The sequence below is a fragment of the Coregonus clupeaformis genome, chromosome 2, assembly GCF_020615455.1.
Source record: "Coregonus clupeaformis isolate EN_2021a chromosome 2, ASM2061545v1, whole genome shotgun sequence".
In the NCBI taxonomy this organism is placed as follows: Eukaryota; Metazoa; Chordata; class Actinopteri; order Salmoniformes; family Salmonidae; genus Coregonus; species Coregonus clupeaformis.
This window is the reverse complement of record NC_059193.1, coordinates 18117575-18142686: the sequence shown is the minus strand read 5'-3', so window position 1 is coordinate 18142686 and position 25112 is coordinate 18117575. Positions and strand designations below refer to the sequence as shown.

General features: G+C 42.2%; 3 protein-coding genes and 1 pseudogene across 12 annotated transcripts; 2 read left to right on the top strand and 2 right to left on the bottom strand.

The window, feature by feature from the left end:
- Positions 1-2410: 2410 nt before the first annotated feature.
- On the bottom strand, positions 2411-7376 carry LOC121535785 (annotated as a pseudogene).
- A 2937-nt stretch (positions 7377-10313) lies between these two features.
- LOC121536939 (probable pancreatic secretory proteinase inhibitor) lies at positions 10314-12034 on the top strand. 2 transcript variants are annotated; one of them, XM_041844616.1, is made up of 4 exons: positions 10314-10658; positions 10833-10864; positions 11024-11136; positions 11763-12034. In XM_041844616.1, the coding sequence occupies exons 1-4, from the start codon at positions 10601-10603 to the stop codon at positions 11806-11808; spliced, it is 249 nt and encodes an 82-aa protein (XP_041700550.1). In that variant the 5' UTR covers positions 10314-10600; the 3' UTR covers positions 11809-12034. The 2 variants fall into 2 exon arrangements, with proteins under 2 accessions (XP_041700550.1, XP_041700541.1); XM_041844607.2 differs by having other exon boundaries at positions 10323-10658; positions 10830-10864.
- Positions 12035-12687: 653 nt separating this feature from the next.
- LOC123492712 (exosome complex component RRP40-like) lies at positions 12688-15388 on the top strand. Its single transcript, XM_045225591.1, has 4 exons — positions 12688-12786; positions 14597-14746; positions 14877-15014; positions 15209-15388. The coding sequence occupies exons 1-4, from the start codon at positions 12688-12690 to the stop codon at positions 15386-15388; spliced, it is 567 nt and encodes a 188-aa protein (XP_045081526.1).
- Positions 15389-16409: 1021 nt separating this feature from the next.
- On the bottom strand, positions 16410-25057 carry LOC121533997 (golgin subfamily A member 1). 9 transcript variants are annotated; one of them, XR_005994528.1, is made up of 10 exons: positions 23568-25057; positions 23237-23340; positions 23016-23136; positions 22784-22885; positions 22463-22642; positions 21974-22164; positions 21396-21600; positions 17297-17371; positions 16941-17107; positions 16410-16681 (listed from the first exon to the last, which is right to left on the bottom strand). XR_005994528.1 is itself a non-coding variant. In XM_041840424.1 (10 exons), the coding sequence occupies exons 1-10, from the start codon at positions 23817-23819 to the stop codon at positions 16668-16670; spliced, it is 1383 nt and encodes a 460-aa protein (XP_041696358.1). In that variant the 5' UTR covers positions 23820-25057; the 3' UTR covers positions 16410-16667. The 9 variants fall into 9 exon arrangements, 8 of the variants coding, with proteins under 8 accessions (XP_041696358.1, XP_041696365.1, XP_041696374.1 ...); XM_041840424.1 differs by having other exon boundaries at positions 16941-17079; XM_041840431.1 differs by having other exon boundaries at positions 16410-17079; positions 23568-23801; positions 24136-25057.
- Between the last annotated feature and the right edge of the window lie 55 nt (positions 25058-25112).

Here is a 25112-nt window from a genome sequence, read left to right as displayed (position 1 = left end):
AAGGCTGTGGGAATATCTGTTACTCGCCCCTGTACAATTCTTATTTACACAATAAAACTGAACATATCTTTATCTTGTGTCAACGTGGCGGTAAAGTTCACAACTTAATCCTGTCTAAAACCACACTTCAGCAGAATGTTTCATTTTTAAATGGGTCTTTAACGGTCTTATATTCACATAGCCCTCTTATTGACAAAGGCTACAGACAACAGCATTCTTGTTGGTAGTCCAGACAAGTATTCATGTGGAATGTACATGATGAATAAGGCACAATTATCCATACCTATTAATAGATACAATATAAATCTAATCCATTATTACTAACATAATACTGTTTGATTCATAGCAACTGAAAGAAGATGGCTGGAGGTAACAGATTTTGTTAAGTAGTTAACAGCAAAAAAACACGTTTCACAACAGACATCTGTTGTTATAAGACTGAACAGTGTTCAATAGAATGATTAGGCTTGGGCGATATACCGTTTATAGGTATGATTTTCAATACAGTGGCTGCGGGGGTATGTGCATACCACTGCTTATAACTATAAGTTAAGTATAACTATAATAAATCTAAGATGTGTCAATCATCTTCTCCCATCTTCGCCGGAAACAAACCAGGTCATCTGCACAAATTATATCCAGCTATGCATTTGGTTTGCTAACTTGCGAGCTAAGTGGACTGGAATATGTTCCGGGATTCATCCGATTGCATTGAGGAGTTTACCACATCAGTCACCAGCTTCATTAATAAGTGCATCGACGACATCGTCCCCACAGTGACCATACGTACATATCCCAACCAGAAGCCATGATTACAGGCAACATCCACACTGAACTAAAGGCTAGAGCTGCCGCTTTCAAGGAGTGGGACACTAATCCGGACACTTATAAGAAATCCCGCTATGCCCTCCAACGAACCATCAACAGGCAAAGAGTCAATACACGACAAGATCGAATCCTACTACACCGGCACTGATGCTCTCTCTCTCCCTCTCTCCCTCCCATCCCGGAGGACCTGAGCCCTAGGACCATGCCTCAGGACTACCTGGACTGATGACTTCTTGCTGTCCCCAGTCCACCTGGTCGTGCTGCTGCTCCAGTTTCCACTCTCCTGCCTGCGGCTATGGAACCCTGACCTGTTCACCGGACATGCTACCTTGTCCCAGACCTGCTGTTTTCAACTCTCTCTACCGCACCTGCTATTTCAACCTCTAAATGCCTGGCTATGAAAAGCCAAGTGACATTTACTCCTGATGTACTGACCTGTTGCAACCTCTACAACCACTGTGATTATTATTTGACCCTGCTGGTCATCTATGAACATTTGAACATTTTGGAGAAATATCTGGCTTAATGGCCATGTACTGTTATAATCTCCACCGGCACAGGCAGAAGGGGACTGGCCACCCCTCAGAGCCTGGTTCCTCTCTAGGTTCCTTCCTAGGTTTCTGCCTTTCTAGGGAGTTTTTCCTAGACACAGTGCTTCTACATCTGCATTGCTTGCCGTTTGGGGTTTTAGGCTGGGTTTCTGTATAGCACTTTGTGACATCTGCTGATGTAAAAAGGGCTTTATAAATAAAATGTGATTGATTGATTGAATTTGATGTGGCAGAGCTTGCAAACTATCACGGATTACAAAGGGAAACCCAGCCGCGAGTTGTCCAGTGACGCGAGCCTACCAGACGAGCTAAATACCTTCTATGCTTGCTTCGAGGCTAGCAACACTGAACCATGCATGAAAGTACCAGCTGTTCCGGATGACTGTGTGATCACGCTCTCCGTAGCCGATGTGAATAAGACCTTATAAACAGGTTAACATTGACAAGGCCGCAGGGCCAGACGTATTACCAGGACGCGTACTCAGAGCATGCGCTGACCAGCTGGCAAGTGTCTTCACTGACATTTTCAACCTCTCCCTGACCCAGTCTGTGATACCTACATGTTTCAAGCAGACCACCATAATACTTGTGCCCAAGAAAGCCATGGTAACCATGACTACCGCCCAGTAGCAATACCCCTCCTGGATTAAGATCCCTGTTGCCTAAATTGTAAATAGCACCCCTTGTATGCACATTCGGTAATACCGTATACCCCGGTATGGTACTGAAACGGTTTGACGGTATGAAAATCTGGATACCGCCCAAACCTAAGAATGATAAACATTGTTATAGCTGTGGTCCTAAACTTGGTCCAGAGTGTCCGTTATATATTAATTTATATATAAATTTACAAGTAATACATTATTTGAGTCCTAATGTCTATCACATTTAGATGATAGGATCACCATTTGGTCCACTGATTTAATAAGAAATCTCAGTAGTGCTTTATTATCTCTACTTAGGTCTATAAACAGTATTAGATTGACAGCATATCAGACCCAGTTGAGGTTTAGTCTCTTCAATCCCGGGTTTCAGTGTGAGATCTCTTGAGGGGAGAGTAGGGGCAGGGGAACATGACTCCAGGTAGGTCACACTCTCCCTCACTGGATCTCATAGTGTTACCCATGTAGTATTATATAGTTTCATCCTGATCACCATTGACCTAGTCGCTGTCCTCACTGTACCTTTGTTGATCCGTCCAAACTCGCTGTGAAAGACCCCCACCAGGTGGGCGTGCCCCCCGGCAGCGTGGGCACTGACTGCAGCCTGGAAGGCCTCCCCCCACACTGCTGGACTCCCCAGACGCATCTGGAAGGACGCCAACTCATACACTCCTGAAACACATGCACAATTCCAAACCGACCACTAGCTCCTATACCCACTTTTTTATATTTAGTTATTTTGCAGACACTTTATTCCTGAGCAGTTTACCAACTGCATTCAACTATGTAAGGTGACGCAACACATAGCACACACATAAACAAACTCCTTGGCTAGGGAAACTTAGTATTGACAGGGTATTTTACCTAATTGGAACACAGTGATTTTGTTTATCAATTGTGTATGAATGTAATGTGCAAAAACTACTTGGCTAAAGTGTATCTGTGTGAAAGGGAGTTAGGAACTCCTCCCTATGGTGAAATCACTAATGCAGACTCATCACCTCTTTGCGAAAACAGTGCTGATTTCATTTCCTGTAAAAAACACACTCAGTGCTGTCCAGTACTTACGAGGAATGTGTACAGACATAACTGCCCAACAAAAACAGCTCTGTTGTTTACAAGATTAGTGCTAGATTAGTGGTCCATGGAAATTAACACAGGAGGTCAATACACAATGCTCTTATTTCTCTCTCTCACACACACACACACACACACACACACACACACACACACACACACACACACTAGAAAAAAATGAGAAGTTCTGTTAATTTCTGCCTAGGGACTACTAATCCATCAGTGTCAGATGCGAGGGTAATTATTTCATTCAGCTACTCACCACCTTCCTTGGGAGGCCTTTCCACCTTGCTCCAGGGCGCCAGATAGGTGACCTCGTTGTCCTGAGATGTCAGCATGGGCATGGCCTTGGAGATGTACTCCTCAATCCAGTTGGGATCCTGAGCCAAGGATGCTCGCACACCCGCCCCCTGGGCATTGCTGTCTAGATAGGAACACAACAATAGGAGATAGTGAGATGTACAGTGCATTCGGAAAGTATTCAGACCCCTTGATTTTTCCCGCATTTTGTTATGTTACAGCTTTATTCTAAAATGGATTAAATAGAAAATGTTCCTCATCAATCTACACACAATACCCCATAATGACAAAGCAGAAACAGGTTTTTCGAATTCTTACAAATGTATTTAAAAAAAAAAGAAATACCTTATTTACATAAGTATTCAGACCCTTCGCTATGAGACTCGAAATTGAGCTCAGGTGCATCCTGTTTCCATTGATCATCCGTGAGATATTTCTACAACTGGATTGGAGTCCACCTGTGGTAAATTCAATTGATTGGACATGATTTGGAAAGGCACACACCTGTCTATATAAGGTCCCACAGTTGACAGTGCATGTCAGAGCAAATATCAAGCCATGAGGTCGAAGGAATTGTCCGTAGAGCTCCGAGACAGGATTGTGTCGAGGCACAGGTCTGGGGACGGCTACCAAAACATTTCTGCAGCATTGAAGGTCCCCAAGAACACAGTGGTCTCCATCATTCTTAAATGGAAGAAGTTTGGAACCACCAAGACTCTTCCTAGAGCTGGCCGCCTCGCCAAACTGAGCAATCGGGGGAGAAGGGCCTTGGTCAGGGAGGTGACCAAGAACCCGATGGTCACTCTGAATGAGCTCCAGAGTTCCTCTGTGGAGATGGGAGAACCTTCCAGAAGGACAACCTTCTTTGCAGCACTGCACCAATCAGGCCTTTATGGTAGAGTGGCCAGACGGAAGCCACTCCTCAGTAAAAGGCACATGACAGCCCGCTTGGAGTTTGCCAAAAGGCACCTAAAGGACTCAGACCATGAGAAACAAGATTCTCTGGTCTGATGAAACCAAGATTTAACTCTTTGGCCTGAATGCCAAGTGTCACGTCTGGAGGAAACCTGGCACCATCTCTACAGTGAAGCATGGTGGTGGCAGCATCAAGCTGTGGGGATGTTTTTCAGTGGCAGGGACTGGGAGACTAGTCAGGTTCAAGGGGAAGATGAACGGAGCAAAGTACAGAGAGATCTTTAATGAAAACCTGCTCCAGAGCGCTCAGGACCTGAGACTGGGGTGAAGGTTCACCTTCCAACAGGACAAAGACCCTAGACAACGCCAAGACAACGCAGGAGTGGCTTCGGGATAAGTCTCTGAATGTCCTTGAGTGGCCCAGCCAGAGCCTGGAATTGAACCCGATTGAACATCTTTGTAGAGACCTGAAAATAGCTGTGCAGCGACGCTTCCCATCCAACCTGACAGAGCTTGAGAGGATCTGCAGAGAAAATGGGAGAAACTCCCCAAATACAGGTGTGCCAATCTTGTAGCGTCATACCCAAGAAGATTCGAGGCTGTAATCACTGCCAAAGGTGCTTCAACAAAGTACTGAGTAAAATGTAATAATAAATATGCAAACATTTCTAAAAACCTGTTTTTGCTTTGTCATTATGGGTATTGTGTGTAGATTGATGAGGAAAAACAACAACTTAATCAATTTTCAAATAAGGCTGTAACGTAACAAAATGTGGAAAAAGTCAAGGGGTCTGAATACTTTCCGAATTCACTGTATACATAAGATACAATGGCTTATTTTACATTGGAGTTCTCTGGGCTTGAGTTAGGGTAGGTTCCATTACAGTCAATTTAGAATTTGGAAATTCAAACTTGAGTGATTTCTTATTGAAGGTGAATTTACATTCCTTTATACAATTTCAATGCATTTCCTGAGTTGACTGAATTCCACAGGGAATGGGCCTACCATTCCATGCTCTCTGCCTAGCTTGCTCTCTGCCTCCTCCTCACCATACTTCCAGACGTGAAAGACCTGGTTCAAGCCTTCGTACTCAACGCTCCAGTAGCCCAGGAGCTCTGAGTGAGCAGTATGCAGGTGGATCTTCTCATTGGTCAGCCTGAGGAAGGCAGCGTTTTTCTCTGTCCGGATACTGTAGAAGGTCCCATGTTGCTGCTGGGGCCCAGTGGAGATACAGGCTCAAGGCTGACAGGACAGAAATACAGTCACTGCTGACACCCTGTAGCCAATGTAGGTTTTACATGCACTGTATATTACTGTCAACATGACATTCTAATACCATATTATATGTATTTTAACTTCTCTTCATTTCATGTTTTTTGCTTGAAGGACACTGGATACTTCATTTAGTTCACTAGAAAGTGACATCGTTCCAACAATGTGGTTTTAGTCAAAAGTGCTGTGTTTTCTCCCCCATATTTATCTGATAACTGTTCACACATATTTTACTAATGGCCTACTCCTATGAGCAAAAAACTGTTATTGCCTTTTGGAATCAGTTTTCCATCTAACCTTTCATACCGTTTGGTCCAAAGGTTATTTTTGTACAGTGGAGTTTGACTTCACCCTAGCGAACCAGTCTAAAATGTCTGCAGTGTGCATAAATTATATTGCTTACCCTAAGCCTACTTTGTTGCTTAAAAAATCTAAGACAATATTAACCTTTTATGCAAAGTTAGACATAAAAATGAATACACTCCAGGCCTATGCTATAGGTCCATGGTAAATAAACATTATGTAAAATGCTTGACATTTTCCCATGGAATGAATTCATGAAGTTTAATAGGCCGTTCACGTTTACCATACACCTATGAATTCTAAATGGAGCTCTGATATTGGAAAGAATAACTAAAATAAATGCACACATTATCATATGCATTATAGAGGGCATATACACAGCTAACAATTCTAAGGAGAGCAAACGTTTTTGTAATGTTACCCATAATGTTCCCATGATGTTTGAGTGTCGAGTTTTCCGTTAGTTATGGGAACATTCTATGTATGTTTGCAAAAACCTCCTGAGAACCTATTTAGCATGTTTTGGCGTTCCCTTAATGTAAAACAGAACTTACTCAGAACATGGTTACCATGTTCTCAGAATATCCATTATTAATGTTCTAGACACATTTCATGGGACATTGCAAGAACATTCATGTGTCCAGTTTTCTGAGGGTTGTATGTGTTTGTCATTCAGTTTTAAATGAAAATGGAATGTTTTATTGTGTGATGGTATTTGTTTTATTTAACTAGGGGACTCCCAATCACGGCCGGTTGTGATACAGCCTGGAATCGAACCAGGGGTCTGTAGTGACGCCTCAAGCACTGAGATGCAGTGCCTTAGACCACTGCGCCACTCGGAAGTCAGTAATGACCTCTGCAGAAGGTGTTTTGGGAAAACAGATTAAAATCCATGTATTATCGAATAAAACGGTCACAGCCAATACCAGTCTATGGTTCCTGACAAAATGAGAAAAGTATTTCTGATTAACTAGACAGTGGAATATTCTTGCAACGTTCCAATGAAACGTGTCTCGAACATTATCATTGAATGTTCTGAGAACATGATGACCACATTCTGGGTAAGTTCTGTTTGACATTAAGGGAATGGTCTGCAAATAACTGGAACAGTCCTATGAAAACATTTGTTAATGACCTAATGAGACTCTTAAGGGAACGTTCTCTAAAGTTGTAGGTATGTTTGTTTTTAGCTGGGTAGCTCTTGCTTCGCTCTTGACTATGAATACCATGCATATCTGGCGAAAAGGGTTTGCATAAATCCAAACTGGAACTCACATTGACTTTTGTCAAACATGATGATACAAAAGCGAACGTCTACAATATATTGATGTGAACAAACAATAAATCAATTTGCATTGGAATTTGCCCTCATCATCGTAGACCAAATCAATAGTCCAAATGTACCACGTCACCATTTTTTCAGACAAGACTTGACGATCTGCGAAATGCATTTCTTACTGTAAACATCTCGTTTGAACGGGGTTGCAATAACACTAGTGTTAGATACAATGTATCCAAAAGCACCACCTGAGTTCAGTAAACAGTTGTAGACTACGGAAGACCAGAGAAGTTTAGTGTACCATGAAAAAAACAGACGCCTTTGATCTGAATTTCATGACATTTCATGACATGACATTTATATCCACACGTTGGTGGGTTCAAGTATTATGAGTAGTAATAAATAAAGTAATATAATTTCTACTCTGAATTAAACCAATCCAGATGAAGATGCCCCCACCCCCACTAGTCTGGTTCCTCAAGCTTTTTTCCTCCCTGTCACTAATATTAGGATTTATGTCCATATTTTATTAAGCCAACTGTGACAAAAGCACTATACAAATAATATTTGATTGATTATGCATAGAAGTCATGTGTTCATTCAAAATAAAAAATAAAAATGAACCCTGAATTATCATCTTGTTTACTCTAGTTCAAAGAATTCTGGGAATGAGGGCCTCATTTGCATTAGCACACAGACAATATACACTAGGTGTACAAAACATTAAGAACCTTCCTAATATTGAGTTGCAGCCCCCCCTTTTGCCCTCAGAACAGCCTCAATACCTCTGGGCATGGACTCTACAAGCTGTCAAAAGCGTTCCACAGGGATGCTGGCCCATGTTGACTCCAATGCTTCCCACAGTTGGTTCAAGTTGGCTGGATGTCCATTCTTGATACACATGAGAAACTGTTGAACGTGAAAACCCCAGCAGCGTTGCAGTTCTTGACACAAACCTGTGCACCTGGCACCTACCACCATACCTGTTCAAAGGCACTTACATCTTTTGTCTTGCCCATTCACTTTCTCAATTGTCTCAAGGCTTAAAAGTCCTTCTTTAACCTGTCTCCCCCAATTCATCTACACTGATTGAAGTGGATTTAACAAGTGACATCAATAAGGCATCATAGCTTTCACCTGGATTCACCTGGTCAGTCTACAGTGGGGAAAAAAAGTATTTAGTCAGCCACCAATTGTGCAAGTTCTCCCACTTAAAAAGATGAGAGAGGCCTGTAATTTTCATCATAGGTACACGTCAACTATGACAGACAAAATGAGAAAAAAAAAATCCAGACAATCACATTGTAGGATTTTTAATGAATTTATTTGCAAATTATGGTGGAAAATAAGTATTTGGTCAATAACAAAAGTCTCTCAATACTTTGTTATATACCCTTTGTTGACAATGACACAGGTCAAACGTTTTCTGTAAGTCTTCACAAGGTTTTCACACACTGTTGCTGATATTTTGGCCCATTCTTCCATGCAGATCTCCTCTAGAGCAGTGATGTTTTGGGGCTGTCGCTGGGCAACACGGACTTTCAACTCCCTCCAAATATTTTCTATGGGGTTGAGATCTGGAGACTGGCTAGGCCACTCCAGGACCTTGAAATGCTTCTTACGAAGCCACTCCTTCGTTGCCCGGGCGGTGTGTTTGGGATCATTGTCATGCTGAAAGACCCAGCCACGTTTCATCTTCAATGCCCTTGCTGATGGAAGGAGGTTTTCACTCAAAATCTCACGATACAAGGCCCCATTCATTCTTTCCTTTACACGGATCAGTCGTCCTGGTCCCTTTGCAGAAAAACAGCCCCAAAGCATGATGTTTCCACCCCATGCTTCACAGTAGGTATGGTGTTCTTTGGATGCAACTCAGCATTCTTTGTCCTCCAAACACGACGAGTTGAGTTTTTACCAAAAAGTTCTATTTTGGTTTCATCTGACCATATGACATTCTCCCAATCCTCTTCTGGATCATCCAAATGCACTCTAGCAAACTTCAGACGGGCCTGGACATGTACTGGCTTAAGCAGGGGGACACGTCTTGCACTGCAGGATTTGAGTCCCTGGCGGCGTAGTGTGTTACTGATGGTAGGCTTTGTTACTTTGGTCCCAGCTCTCTGCAGGTCATTTACTAGGTCCCCCCGTGTGGTTCTGGGATTTTTGCTCACCGTTCTTGTGATCATTTTGACCCCACGGGGTGAGATCTTGCGTAGAGCCCCAGATCGAGGGGAGATTATCAGTGGTCTTGTATGTCTTCCATTTCCTAATAATTGCTCCCACAGTTGATTTCTTCAAACCAAGCTGCTTACCTATTGCAGATTCAGTCTTCCCAGCCTGGTGCAGGTCTACAATTTTGTTTCTGGTGTCCTTTGACAGCTCTTTGGTCTTGGCCATAGTGGAGTTTGGAGTGTGACTGTTTGAGGTTGTGGACAGGTGTCTTTTATACTGATAACAAGTTCAAACAGGTGCCATTAATACAGGTAACGAGTGGAGGACAGAGGAGCCTCTTAAAGAAGAAGTTACAGGTCTGTGAGAGCCAGAAATCTTGCTTGTTTGTAGGTGACCAAATACTTATTTTCCACCATAATTTGCAAATAAATTCATTAAAAATCCTACAATGTGATTTTCTGGATTTTTTTTCTCAATTCGTCTGTCATAGTTGATGTGTACCTATGATGTAAATTACAGGCCTCTCTCATCTTTTTAAGTGGGAGAACTTGCACAATTGGTGGCTGACTAAATACTTTTTTCCCCCACTGTACGTCATGGAAAGAGCAGGTGTTTTTTATGTTTTGTACACACAGTGTAAGTAGGCCAACTGTAGGCCTAGTGAAACTAAATTAGCCTACCATACAGGTGAAAACAAGATCAGACCATATTGTTGTGTGGCCCAAAATATCACAAATTCAGTGAACATAATGTACAGTCTTCAATTCAGTGCTTTAAAAGATGTAACATAGTAAACTCTTGGTCATAGGTATGCATTTCATCATCAACAACACCAGTGTCACGCACACCTGTCCCCCCGCCCCTCTGTTTTTATAGTGCGCTCAGCAATATTTAGGCAGTAGGAATGTTCATCCCTTAATAAAGACCTGGACAATAGGGGGGCTCTGTTGAAACTGTTGCCAGCGGGCTGGTCAGGTGCAGGGGCGTCAAAACATCAGCTTTACACGACACAGGGTCACATTATTTCACAGACAAACAGACGCGCCCTCCACTATATGACAACGACACAACATCCACAGGTTCCAAACCAACAGCAGACCTTGAGCAAGGCACATCGCAGAAGAGACAGAAGCAAAGGAGATATAATATTGATTATATTGTACTTTTGGAGCTGCATTCAGTAATTGGACCTACACCAACTATTTTATCAGTTGAATTTGATCTCTTTTGGCCAGACCACATGAACATGATTGGGAAAACTATTTTGCTAATCTGTCTGGCTGTCTTATTTTCTGCAGGTAAATACATTTGTACATATTTCATAATTCCTTTCAATATAGGAACTGTAGTTTGTCCAAAAATTACAAAGGTCGTACTGTCTATTGTGCTGTTCATTAGTAGTTATTAAGTGATTATGATAGTAAAGAACAAAGAATAATATGCTCAATTCTCCTTATGTGTCACATTAGCAGATGCAGAGGACCGATCCAGACTCTACAGGAGGGTGAGGCTTCCATTCAAATGTTATCATTACAGTTCCCTATACTAATTTGGCAACTACAAATTAATTCATGTGAATTTAAATGTGTGAATATAGAACACCAACCAGGGTTGGAGTCAAAAAATGATATAAACTTGAAATGTTATTTAATTATTTTATCAGCCTTCCTGTGGGGATATGAGCCTAACCCAGGCGTGCCCGCTCAACTACTCCCCAGTGTGTGGCAATAATGGAAACACTTACCCCAACGAGTGCTCTCTGTGTGTTCACCGGCTGTGAGTCTACCATATATCAGTTTAATTATACAGAAATGTTTCCTCTCTAAAATTAAAATACAATGATATATAAATAATACAACAAAAAATCGGATATAGTAGTACAAACAATACAACTGAAAAAATGATGTGTGTGCGCGTGTGTTTGTGTGTGTCCTCACAGTCCCCTGCCGTTCCATGCTGTTTGCTTGAGTAATAGGAGATGGAAAGGAGTTCCATGCGATCATGGCTCTGTATAATACTGTGCGTTGCCATGAATTCAGTTTGGACCTGGGGACTGTGAAGAGACCCCTAGTGACATCTCTGTACAAAGAGATCTGGCGAAAATTGACATAACTGTGTACAAGCCCAAAATTAGTTTACATTTACATTTTTACATTTTAGTCATTTAGCAGACGCTCTTATCCAGAGCGACTTACAGTTAGTGAATACATATATATATATATTTTTTTATACTGGCCCCCCGTGGGAAACGAACCCACAACCCTGGTGTTGCAAACGCCATGCTCTATCAACTGAGCTACATCCCTTAAATAGTTCACTGGAATAGACCAAAGTCTTAAAATATTCTGCAAAGTATGCTTTCTTAAATAATTCTGTCTCTCTCTCTGTCTCTCTCTCTCCAGGGAAACCAATGCAGACATCTTGATAGTGAAAGATGGAAGTTGCTGAAGAGAAGGCCTTCTGATTATTCTGCCGTGGAAGTGATAATATTATCACATGTATCTTTGATTCTTTCTGTGATTGTTAGAATTGGTTGTAGAAGTTGTTTTTTATGGAACACTCATGCATGCGCATACACTCACACACTCACTCACACACACTTTATATAATCATATTGATTTGTATTACATTGTAACACTATCTTTGTAAAAAATAAATAGATTTTTCAGTCCCAGCTCCTGTAGAATCTTTTATCATTAAATGTCCAGATGCTCCTTATTGTGTGCACATTTGTTTGTAATTTTGTTGTTGTATTTCAATCAACATACCACATGAATAATGACATAAAAATACATAAGAAAATATAAATTACACTTCCCTACAGTAAAACTAGAATTTCTGTGAAATTACTGGTAGTAGTAACTCCAAAAATCCACATGGTGGCACTACAACAAATATACTTAAGTTTTTGCTGTATTTTCCTTGGTCTCCTATGTCACATTTTATTGTTACATCTGGTTGGCAAGCATGTGAATGGTTTGTGTCTGGAGTGTATGGTCAATGAAATGGTGGAGCATGTTGTCATATTGCTGTAAGTATGTTGAAGAGAGGGAAAGATTGAAGTGTTGGGTTTGGAAGGGATTTTGGAAGGGATTTGGGGGATGGTCTTTTAGAAGTTAGTAGGGCTTTTTTATTTTCGCAGAATGTTGTAAACCATGATTGACCACACACTCCAGCACGGTAGGTGCGGCATGCACCTTAAACGTTTATTTTATCATAGAAGAATACATTTTTATTGTTCTCCCCTCAGAAGTGCACATTTAGGGCTTTGAAGTGGACAATGGTACTCCTCAGGGAAGTGTGGTTAGTCCGGTGTTGTTCACCCTGATGATTGATGACATATTTAAGGAGGTGGGACAGGGAGAAACTACTGTGTCCCCTATTATTCAACAGGCAAACCAACATAGACTGAACATTGTGCACCAGGTAAGTATTATTTTTTCCCCCACAAAATATCTTTATTACAGACAGAAATACTCCTCAGTTTCATCAGCTGTCCAAATGGCTGGTCTCAGACGATCCCTCAGGTGAGGTGGAGGTCCTGGCTGGCGTGGTTACACGTGGTCTGCGGTTGTGAGGCCGGTTAGACGAGTAAACGTTGCAAATTATGCTGTGAAACCAAGGAGTCCGCTTATACTGTACTTTGATTATAAGTTTTATTTATATCACAAGATTTCAGCATAAGTTTACAGACGTCTGCAGCATCTGGAGAACAGTGTCCCAAAATAATATGTCTGTTCTGATCTTCTTTGTCTCAAACCAAGTATTTATAATCTTTACCAGGATATGAGTGGTTTCCCATACTGACCAATCACCTGTCTCCACACAACATACTTCCTCTGTTCTATGGGGTGTCCCTCTAAAACTGCTCCTCCTAAAACTGAATAAACATCCTCTCAGGTTCCACTTTGAAAACATTAGCAAAGTCATAATCCCTCATACACTACAGACGTACTGCCATTTCTTATGGTAGAGAAATTAATATTAAATTACCTGGCAACAGCTCTGGTGGACATTTGTACACTCCTTCAAAACTTCAGACATCTGTGGCATTGTGTTGTGTGACAAAACTGCACATTTTAGAGTGGCCTTTTCTTGTCGCCAGCACAAGGTGCACCTGTGTAATGATCAGGCTGTTTAATCAGCTTCTTGATATGTCACATCTGTCAGGTGGATGGATTATTTTGGCAAAGGAGAAATACTCACTAACAGGGACATAAACAAATTTGTGCCCAAAATTTGAGATAAGCTTTTAGTGCATATGGAAAATATCTGGGATCTTTTATTTCATGCTCATGAAACATGGGACCAAGACTTTACATGTGGCATTTTATATTTTTGTTCAGTATATTTAGTGTTAGCGATCTAGCTAATGTGTTTTGAGTTTTCACTTCCTCATGTGGTGAATTAGCCCCATAATAAATTAGCCTATGATAAAAATGTAGGCAAATTCATCTGTATTGATCAACAAAATTCAGAACATTCTGGAACCCTATTTTAATAGTAAAATATAATAGCCTGATTATCAACCCTAAATTCATGACAATCACTGTATTAGGTTGCACATCAGAATATCTTGAATCATGCATTCCTGCTTGGACATGTTAGATGAAACCATTTATTTATTGAATAGCCTACCATCTCAGTAGTCTATTACACAGTCTAAAGCACTGTGTATTACTTTATAAGGTGATTTGAAAAAATATCTATTGCATGACAACGCAGGAAAAAAATTATACAACCAAATCATGGGCTGGTGCCACCAACTGAAAAAGTTAGTGGCACCATTGCCACCAGGGGAACATGTTAGTCTGCAGCCCTGTCAAGGGGTGATTTTTGTTTTAATCTGCTGCTGAGTAATGTGTTCTTCTGCCAATTTGGCTGTTGGGAAGAGAATCATGCGACAGGATGTTATGCAGAAAAATGTTGGCCGGAGATTTATGTTTACTATAGGTTAATGAGGCAATACAAATGTGATGTGACTAAAATGAAAGGGCATTTAGTTTACTAAAATGGCCCACTGTTTTTATAATTTTGACAATAACTACACAATTATTATTCATGACAAAAATGTGACTAAGACTTAATGATATTTTAGTCAAAATGACAAAGACTAGACGAAATGTTGTACAAAAATTGCCAGAATGAACTGTTTATGGCTGCTCCATTAGGTTAGTACATCTGTTACACGGTTCTACTCAAGTTGTGGACTCGCTGCTTATTCTGTCTCTCCCAGTACGTTCCAGCCAAGGGGGAGAGTGTGATCGGCATCGTACCTGCCAAGTCAGGTGACATCTTCAAGGTGGATTTAGAGGGGAGTGAGCAAGTGTCACTCTCCTACCTGGCCTTCGAGGGGGCTACCAAGAGGAATAGACCTAATGCGCAGGTCAGTATTGTTACAAACGCCTCTTTATACTTCCAGGTGGCATGACCCTTTACCTTGAACAACATGTCGTTCAATTGAAAGTTTGATGTCACTAGTCTTTCTCAATTTTGTACCCGTGGTGCCATTGCAGGTGGGGGACCAGGTGTGCTCCCAGTTTATCATTGCCAACAAAGACATGTGTCTAGACAGCTGTGGACGAGCCAATGGGGATGGGGGTGTTTGGAGCCAGCAGGCTTCTCTTCAAGGTATCCCTGAGACTTGTACACAGGTATGTCATAATAATAAGAGTAGTCCACGGTGATTTTGCAAGTGCTCTTATTCAAAACCGCATTACAGTTAACACACATATTCAGCATATGATCTACATTTCTATCTGAACATTCTATAATGTTGCACCACTGAACACAACCCTGGTTCTAAATAGTAATGGTCCTCTCTCCATTCAGGCTGCTGGCGCCCCAGAGTGTGATAGCCAAGGACCTGGAAAAATATGTCCCCTTTGAGATGGTGGTGGGGATGAACGGGCACGTGTGGGTCAAGGCCAAGACCATCCAGCAGACCCTCATCGTAGCCAACCCGCTGAAGAGCTGTGAGAACATGACGGCCCAGCAGGATGGGAGGATGGCCGACGGATCCTTTTAGGCTAGGGGAGCACTCTGCTCCGGAGAAGTACGCTCGAACAGTCTGAATTAGTGGGGTTCGCCTCAATCATTTGAAGGCAATGAGGCATTGGTGTGGTAGTCTCCTTTCCTTGTCTCCTCTCCTCCGTGACTACGGAGGGAAATGGACCTGAGTGATGAATGCGTGTATTTCAAATGAATCAAGTCCTTTGATCTTATCAGTTGAAGGGTATTTTGACCCCAGTGTGTTGCACTGTGTGAATAATCACAGCAGTCAACAACACCTATTCTGATAATTTTTTTAAACATATTTTGTACCCATGAGTAAGGACAATGTCCTTGGTTGATAATATCTACTCTATTCTTATTTTATGTGAAATAAATAAGTAATCTAACTGTATTGATTAAGAAGTCGCATTGATTAAGAAAAAAGAAAAGAAAAAGAGTTCAAACCTGTCCACAAAAGGGCACGCCACTTTCATTTACTAGCTGTCATCTACTGGCAAGTCAGACTCGGATGACGACTGTATGCAGGAAATCACCTCCTGTACCGCAAGGGAGGGGTATCAAACAGATCACAAGAGCAAACCACACAGTACGCAATGACCATTAGGTCTAATATTGAGCAAGACCCATTCAAGGAAGTGACTAATTCCTCCACACACTCAGCCACAATAAATATTAACTTTTCTTCACTGTTTAGACAATGTGCATGCAGGCCAACCATAAATTGTGTAATCTTTGGAATATGTTTTGATAGGTTAGCCTATGCAATGGAGCCTGAAAAAGACCTGTATTTTTTCAAATAAGCTTGTGTACATGCATAATACAAGTAAATGATATGAGGGGGGTGAGATCCTTGTGGGGTATTGTTTGCCAGCAGTGTTATTTTTCTGTCCAACTGTTATACCCATAAAGGAGGCCTAGGGATAGTAGAGTTGTATTTAATCCAGTCCAATATTTATATTAAACTGACAAACCAAATACTGTACACAGTCCACAATGCGGGTGATGTCAGAAAAAATTAAAGGAGTTCTTGAGGATGTACTTCAGATCACAATTTAATACGCAGCGACTCAGCTGAACACTTCCTGCTGTCTTGATTGAGACATGATTTATTGCATATGCAAACAGACATGTCTTTGTAAAAGAAAGCATCGATGATTGTGGAGAATATGGAAATGTGGTCCTACATAGTCAAGGATCAAGGTGAATGTAGTGGGTTACTTCTTCCTTTGCCAATGATCCTGGAGGTACCACCTGAAGAACTCCAGTCTCTCTCCAGGACAGCCAGCCCATTCCTATTCTCCTCCATCTCTCCCACACAGAGAAAAACAGACTTTCAAACAAAATAACAGGTATTGGCAATATAACTGGAACCACTGGTATAGTAGCACATATTGGCCATGCCAACTGTAGAAGCATAAACACACAATGGTATTCCCACACAGAAATCTGTCCACATTCTTTTCATTAATTCAATACATAATTGATTCAATTCAGTTATTAGAAAAATAGCTTAACTGCTTGTTGAGAGAATAAGCCTCTGGGAGACTCTGGGTTGGCAGTCCTACCTTGAGCAGAGCAGCTCTTTCCAGCCACTCTCTGGCCCTTGGGGGAGACAGGTAGTGTGGATGATGTCTCTTCACAGGCCGTTCTCAGCTGCTGCAGCTCTATGATCAGTGCAGTCATCTGCAGAAAGGACAAGTTCATCTACTCCTATGGTTAGCCACTCGTTCAGCTGTTATACAATGAAAATAGGGGCTCACTAGATCAAAGTGTACAGTTACCAGTAATAACATGCAATTATCTTCACTGATAGAATTAAGTCAGTTTTGTGTCAATACCTTTCCAAGTCACTACATGATATTAGGGCAACTTGGTGTGAGGTGATGCCAAGAATTGGATTATGACGATGCCATGAACTCACTTGATTGGCTTCTATTGGCTCGTGCTGCCATGGATTCCAGCGATCGACCAATCCCGGCCCTTTCTCCTCTCTGTCCTGTGACGACCATTGGACACATCATTGACAGCAGAAGAATAAAGACACAGACGAGTAAGGAAGGTATAAAGTAAAGCTTAATGATAAACACTGGTCCTAAGGCCACCAAGTATGCCATCTGTGGCTACTTCACTGCCAGGATGTTCACTGCCAGCAAAACTGAAGGAAGTACATAATTATTCAGTAGCAAATAGAATGGAATGCATGGAAGACATGTTATGTGGAACAGAGAGGTGTGTCTCTTCAATCTCCACGTGTAACCTTTTGTTATGTGCTTCAGTGCCCACTAACTACTCTAGCACTACTCATTGCTGCAGAATGGGTCAGAATGATCAATCTTACCTGCTGGTGTAACTCTCTTGGGTTATCAAAATGAGGATTGGCACAAGGGCTCCTGCAGGTTCTGTACATGGAATGGTTGGGTTGCATTAACATTGTATAGTATGAATAGTAGTGATAAATGCAACTTTATTGCACTAAAACTGAGTTTGCACTTATCTGAAGTCGATTGTGGGCCAATGTTAACATGAGACATACCCAGTTTGACTTTGTGAGGATTTGCTAAAGTCTGCAGTTTGTATCTTTGTTGAATTCAGCAGACATGGGGCCTGTAAAACGCAACAGGGACTAGCAGACACTGAGAACACAGGGAAATCTGGGACTCTGATGACGGCAACGGAAAACCTCATGACAGGGTCATTATCCCATTTCCTCATAATTTGAGAGAGAGTGAGAGTAACAGAGAGAGAGAGAATGGGTATGTGTGTGAGTGAGTAAGTAAGTGAGCAGGAAGTTTCCAGCTCCCCTCAAATCAAGAACGATTGTCTGTGCCAGTGTGGAGTCATGCAAGGTGGCATCAGCCAGACTCGGGTAGAAGTACATGGTTTTGGGAACATACCTCTCAGTTACAACCAATAAAATGAGGGCACGCACAGCCAAACTGGAGGGGAAATGAGACCAGTACGCTCCAAGAATAAGCATTTGAAGTGCTAGTATTGCTCTGTTTGAATGTAATAACATTATGTGCAGTGGGGGAAAAAAGTATTTGATCCCCTGCTGATTTTGTACGTTTGCCCACTGACAAAGTAATGATCAGTCTATAATTTTAATGGTAGGTTTATTTGAACAGTGAGAGACAGAATAACAACAACAAAATCCAGAAAAACGCATGTCAAAAATGTTATAAATTGATTTGCATTTTAATTAGGGAAATAAGTATTTGACCCCTCTGCAAAACATTACTTAGTACTTGGTGGCAAAACCCTTGTTGGCAATCACAGAGGTCAGACGTTTCTTGTAGTTGGCCACCAGGTTTGCACACATCTCAGGAGGGATTTTGTTCCACTCCTCTTTGCAGATCTTCTCCAAGCCATTAAGGTTTCGAGGCTGACGTTTGGCAACTCGAACCTTCAGCTCCCTCCACAGATTTTCTATGGGATTAAGGTCTGGAGACTGGCTAGGCCACTCCAGGACCTTAATGTGCTTCTTCTTGAGCCACTCCTTTGTTGCCTTGGCCGTGTGTTTTGGGTCATTGTCATGCTGGAATACCCATCCACGACCCATTTTCAATGCCCTGGCTGAGGGAAGGAGGTTCTCACCCAAGATTTGACGGTACATGGCCCCGTGCATCGTCCCTTTGATGCGGTGAAGTTGTCCTGTCCCCTTAGCAGAAAAACACCCCCAAAGCATAATGTTTCCACCTCCATGTTTGACGATGGGGATGGTGTTCTTGGGGTCATAGGCAGCATTCCTCCTCCTCCAAACACGGCGAGTTGAGTTGATGCCAAAAAGTTCGATTTTGGTCTCATCTGACCACAACACTTTAACCCAGTTCTCCTCTGAATCATTCAGATGTTCATTGGCAAACTTCAGACAGCCCTGTATATGTGCTTTCTTGAGCAGGTGGACCTTGCGGGCGCTGCAGGATTTCAGTCCTTCACGGCGTAGTGTGTTACCAATTGTTTTCTTGGTGACTATGGTCCCAGCTGCCTTGAGATCATTGACAAGATCCTCCCGTGTAGTTTTGGGCTGATTCCTCACCGTTCTCATGATCATTGCAACTCCACGAGGTGAGATCTTGCATGGAGCCCAAGGTCGAGGGAGATTGACAGTTATTTTGTGTTTCTTCCATTTGCGAATAATCGCACCAACTGTTGTCACCTTCTCACCAAGCTGCTTGGCGATGGTCTTGTAGCCCATTCCAGCCTTGTGTAGGTCTACAATCTTGTCCCTGACATCCTTGGGAGAGCTCTTTGGTCTTGGCCATGGTGGAGAGTTTGGAATCTGATTGATTGATTGCTTCTGTGGACAGGTGTCTTTTATACAGGTAACAAGCTGAGATTAGGAGCACTCCCTTTAAGAGTGTGCTCCTAATCTCAGCTCATTACCTGTATAAAAGACACCTGGGAGCCAGAAATATTTCTGATTGAGAGGGGGTCAAATACTTATTTCCCTCATTAAAATGCAAATCAATTTATAACATTTTTGACATGCGTTTTTCTGGATTTTTTTGTTGTTATTCTGTCTCTCACTGTTCAAATAAACCTACCATTAAAATTATAGACTGATTTCTTTGTCAGTGGGCAAAAGTACAAAATCAGCAGGGGATCAAATACTTTTTTTCCCCTCACTGTAACACCTATTCCTGAGTAAGCATTGTGTACTTGGAAGTGAAAAGAACGAAGGAAAAATAACTTTCATTACCTCGGTCTTTACCTCTGTCTTTGAATAATACTACTGTCTAGGATAGCATTCTTTACATCCTATACTTAGTTTTCTATTTTAACCCTTCTCACTAACTGGTCCTTTATAATGACATTGTCAAAACCCTACCGTCTGATTTGTCCCTTCATAATGGCGTCGTCATAACCCTGCTCTCTGATTGGTCCCTTCATAATGACATCGTTATAACCCTGCTGTCTATTGCCCCCTTCATAAGGACATCATAATCCTGCTCTCTGATTGGTCCCTTCATAATGACATTGTCATAACACTGATTTCTGATTAGTCCCTTCATAAAGATATCATCATAACCCTGTTCTCTGATTGGTCCCTTCATAATGACATTGTCATATCGGTGAGGGAAAGTGTCTAGACCTGCAGTATTCCAACAAAGTCTTTCCAGTCTGCATATCCCACGAAAACCATGTTTATGTGTCCGCAGGGACCAGGGCAGTAAAAGGCAGTGCACCGTGGACCACAAGCTCAGGGCCAAAGAAAATAGTCTCGGATAGGGATTAGTATTAGCGTAAGCCAGAAGTCAAAACTCTTCACCAGCTTCAAGAATAAACAAGAACATGTCAGAGTCCTCAGACTAAAACAATGACACCCTGTGTTGCCCAATGTAACATTAATAATTGGAAGTTGTTCATGGGCTTTGTGGCTGTAACAGGTTTGCTGTTACGTAAGGTTGTTACAATGTATACATTGTTGATTTGAGCACAGCTGATAGAGAAGAGGCTCTCCAGATGTCCCTCCTTCCCCTCACAGACCAGAAGCAGAGACTGTCCAGCATTATCTTTTATCAGTAGTATTCGAAGACAGTGAATGCTCAGGAATCCAGTCCATATAACTCATAAGTATGTCTATAGCTTGTCTATAGAGCATGTGTTAGCTTGATACTGGATAGTGAAACATGTAGCACAGTAAACTGCAAAGATAATTAGCATCCTAGCTTAAAAGAGTTTATCGGATTGCATGAAGGGGAAATGTGTACTTTTTCAACTTTAATAAAGTTATATTTTACTGGCAATGGGTCTTTAATGAGCCAATGTACTAGAAGTGTAATAAAAGCCATGGCTTAATAATTTCCAAGGTTAAAAGAAAACTATGCTAGTTCAATTATATAGCATTTTTATTTGTTCTAATGAATTCAACTGAGTATGTTGGGAAAAATAAAAGTTTGGGAGCTGTTGAAGTGGGATTTGGAGGAGAGGTATGTTTGAAAGAAAACATCACAACCATATGTTAGGTTGCCTCCACGTGATATGGTGCTGTAGGAAAGGACCCTCAAATAGTCATTTACCTGGTTCTCTTCCGTTATATGTGGGCCAGGCTTAGAGAGAGGCACCTCATGGATCTGAAGTCTTAAGTCCACAGACACATTCTTCCCTTCTACTCTCTCCTCTTCATAATTTTCCTCATCCTCATCTTCCTCCTCCACGGCACTCTCCTCCCTCACCCCCTCCTTTGACTTTTCGGCATCTTCCACATCCATTTCCCAAGCGCTCCTAAAACACAAACAGATGTGTTTAGCAAAAATTGGACAGACAAACCCCTGCTTCTTGTTAGTCTGTTATAAGGCTGACTGTTTCTCTGTGTTCTGGAGCTCTCAGCACTCTGACGATGCCAAGAGTGAAAACACTGAGACGAGAAACTTCCCCTTGAGCTCAAGATAAAAGTAGAGACACTAATTCAATCCCAAATCCACCCCTACCCCCTTTACCCTTATGAAGACCATAAGGGTTGCATAAGTGTACGGCAGCAATATGGAGAAAATTCCACCTAGGCTATCAGAGAGCAAAGTGGAACTATATTGATTATATCCATCTGATCCTTTCAGATCTACAAGTGCATCAATGGTAGAGGGTGGGGGTTCCTTACCCAAAGGCTGAGGGCTGTCGTCTCCCTGTGGCGAGGTGTCCTTGTTGAAGCAGCTCCTCCCGCTCAGTCTCCAGTGCTGCTATGCGAGCCCTGAGAAGGCGTCCGTCACTCTCCATCAGGGAGGCCCGCTCCTCTGCAGCCCCCGGCCTCCGTCTGAGAGATGCCACCTCCTGTAGCAGGGACTCATTTATCTGCAGAGCATCAGCCAACCAAGTGGTGTTATGGAAAATAGTGAATGGCCTTATCGTGGCATTCTTATGATAGAGGCAACTGTTACTATATGATTGGTAAAACATTACTTTATTTTCTACTGGTTCACAATACCCTTCAGTTTTCAGTTAGTCATGTGTTATCAGATAATGCCTGGGTTAGATACTACTGATAGACACGTCTGGCTCTGCAAGATTACATGTACGACGGAACAGCCTGCAATCCATTTAGGGTCTAAATCCCTGTACAAGTTTAGTTGGTCTGGTTTTCCATGACTACCTGCTTGCTGCCATGTAGCTCTGCCTGTGTGGCCAGTCTCCCTCTGTGGGTCTCCTGGAGGCTGGAGCGTGCCTGGTACAGCTGGGAGTGAAGGGCTGCTATCTGGGCCTCCCTCCCCTGCTCCATCAGCTGCAGCTGGGCCCTGGAATCCTCCAGTAGACGCTCAAGGTTGTCTCGCTCCTGAAAACACCAGTTTCTTGGGTGATGGCCAAGCACAGTTGAGTCAGCCTTCCAGAACTTTTTTCTCAACTCAAGGTGTTTACAATGCGTGTCAGTTTTGGCATGTTATTAGTTAAAAGGATGAAATACAGAGTGCTTTACTTTCAGAAGTTGTCCTTTGTCCACTGCTTGAGCAATAAGCTGGGAGGTCATATTATGGTCCTCCCTCTGGCACTGTGGGCGAACGGTACAGAAGCATTTCTCCTGATTGACAGACAGAGGTCAAACTGATAGATTGAAAGACATCTAATTTCAGTGGACATATGCCTTTCATACTGGGCAACTTTCATTTTGCCACTGGGAGACTAGTTTCCTATGATTATCAAGGGCTTACAGGAGTCAAGCTGTCCTGTTGGGGTGGGGGTCCATTCCCGTGGAGACGCTTTCCTCCAGAACAGAGAACCTGGTCCAGTTGGGCGCTAATGATCTCCAAGTCTAACTCTAGCCTGCCCACTCTGAGGACATGAGACAGAAAAGTCCTGATAAAAATACAAAAAGAGAAAGCCAAAAAATGCTTCATTACATTGACCATCAAGCGCCATAGTTCTTCATTACCTTGTATAAAGGTCACCATATGGTGGGATGTAGTTGCTCCCTGAAAACAGACTGGGATGGAGGTTTACTGGTCGTTTGATCTGCCCAAGATTCAAAACAAGCATCTGTGGGGGAGGCAATGAACAAATATGGGTCAAAACATGGCACAGGTTAGCACAGTGACCTTGTGAGAAAGGAAACCCACTCAGCTATGTCTTTATTCTGATGTGTCATTAGCCTAAATTCCCTTCCTTTAGAATCTCTGATATCAAACTGAAGAAAACTATGGAAAGTGGCATCAGTGGTGATAAGGGACACAGCCTACACTAACTACAGTAGCTATGTCCATTACCTGGGGAAGTGCATGTTGGCTCCCTGGGCCCATTCTATGGAGCATTCTGACCCTCTGTTTCTGCAGGGCATTTTGGACCTGAGCCAGACTGACCTCCAGATCTCTCCTCCGCTGCTCAGAGTCCAGGAGGGCCCGAAGGTCAACCGTCCCAGGTTGGGTGAGTCGATACCAGCCAGATAGCATATCGTCCACGGGTTTGTTAGTGGAAAGAAAACGTCTGCCAAGGTTACCAACCTGCGTCAAAACCTCCATATCACTGCCAGTGACTCAATTATACAAATAATACATTGTAAAACAGGGCTTTCATTCACACTCATACCTAACCACAAACCATTCGCTCACAATGGAGCACTGGAAGTTCCAATACGAATTAGTAGCACCATAAAGGAAAGTATTTGTACATGGCCTCATTGTTTGAACAGTTGTAACAGGAAGATATGTTTACAAGCCACATGAAATGGCCGACGTTCACGACACCACATACAGGTAATAGCTTCAAGCTGGTTGTCACAACTCATAACTGCATGAGTGAGATTATCGCAAAGATTACGTAGTAGTAACCTCTTACCTGGACAGAGGTGGTTTTTTCTTCACTAAGTAAATGTAGTCCAGCAGTTGGCTTGTCTTTAGTTTAAAAGGAGGAAAGGGCTACTCTGCTTGCTCCTGCACCCTTGTCTCGTCAGGTAACCCATGGATACGCTCCACCCATTGCACTGTGCAGATGAGACTACTTGCCAGTGGCCACACTGAACATTAACTAAGAAGACACAGAGTTTAGCTGGCTGACATAACGCTTGTACAAAAAGAATACTCTTAAATCCAGGAATAGGTTTAATCTGTGTCCGGGAAACCACCGCTTAGTGTTCTGACCCAAGTTAATGAATGAGAAGACATTTACTTAAATCAAAGCATTGAATTACCTACACATGAGCTGTTTCATCTTCACCAAAACATTCCCACAAATCAGGAAATCTATTTTTTTATCAAATTGTGAAGACAGCAAAAGATTTACAAAGACACAAGCATTTGTAGAAATCACAAGCATACATGCACACATTGAATCATAATGGACAACATGAAAAGAAAAAGGTCAAACTGAGTGATGGAAGCCTTATAGATTAGCCAGCTAACTATTGTAAAACAAACTGAATTCACACTTGGCATACATAATGCTGGCTTTCTCAACAAAGGCCATTGTCTTTGGGAGAAACACACCTGGCTTCAGCCAACCTATAAAGACACTGGTTTTCAACCTTGAAAATGCCTCTTTAGGTAGATTGAGAAAAGCATATAAAATGGTATGCATTGCACATAATGCAGCCCTGCATGCTAGGCTTAAAGAGTAAGACTACACATCATGGGACTACTCCCATGTCTGAGTGTCTGTACATAGCTACCAGACAGAGTGAGGAAGTACAGTGGGGGGGAAAAGTATTTAGTCAGCCACCAATGGTGCAAGTTCTCCTGTCATATTTGTCTGTCATAGTTGACGTGTACCTATGATGAAAATTACAGGCCTCTCTCATCTTTTTAAAGTGGGAGAAC

Coding starts and splice junctions, on each gene's coding strand:
- LOC121536939 (XM_041844607.2), top strand. CDS start 10,601: ATGAACATGATTGGGAAAACTATTTTGCTAATCTGTCTGGCTGTCTTA. Junction 10,659..10,829: donor GGCTGTCTTATTTTCTGCAG/GTAAATACATTT, acceptor GTGTCACATTAG/CAGATGCAGAGGACCGATCC. Junction 11,137..11,762: donor TCTCTGTGTGTTCACCGGCT/GTGAGTCTACCA, acceptor CTCTCTCTCCAG/GGAAACCAATGCAGACATCT.
- LOC123492712 (XM_045225591.1), top strand. CDS start 12,688: ATGATTGATGACATATTTAAGGAGGTGGGACAGGGAGAAACTACTGTG. Junction 12,787..14,596: donor GACTGAACATTGTGCACCAG/GTAAGTATTATT, acceptor TGTCTCTCCCAG/TACGTTCCAGCCAAGGGGGA. Junction 15,015..15,208: donor TCCCTGAGACTTGTACACAG/GTATGTCATAAT, acceptor CTGGCGCCCCAG/AGTGTGATAGCCAAGGACCT.
- LOC121533997 (XM_041840403.1), bottom strand. CDS start 23,819: ATGGAGGTTTTGACGCAGGTTGGTAACCTTGGCAGACGTTTTCTTTCC. Junction 23,341..23,567: donor GCCAACATGCACTTCCCCAG/GTAATGGACATA, acceptor CCTCCCCCACAG/ATGCTTGTTTTGAATCTTGG. Junction 23,137..23,236: donor TATGGTGACCTTTATACAAG/GTAATGAAGAAC, acceptor TCATGTCCTCAG/AGTGGGCAGGCTAGAGTTAG.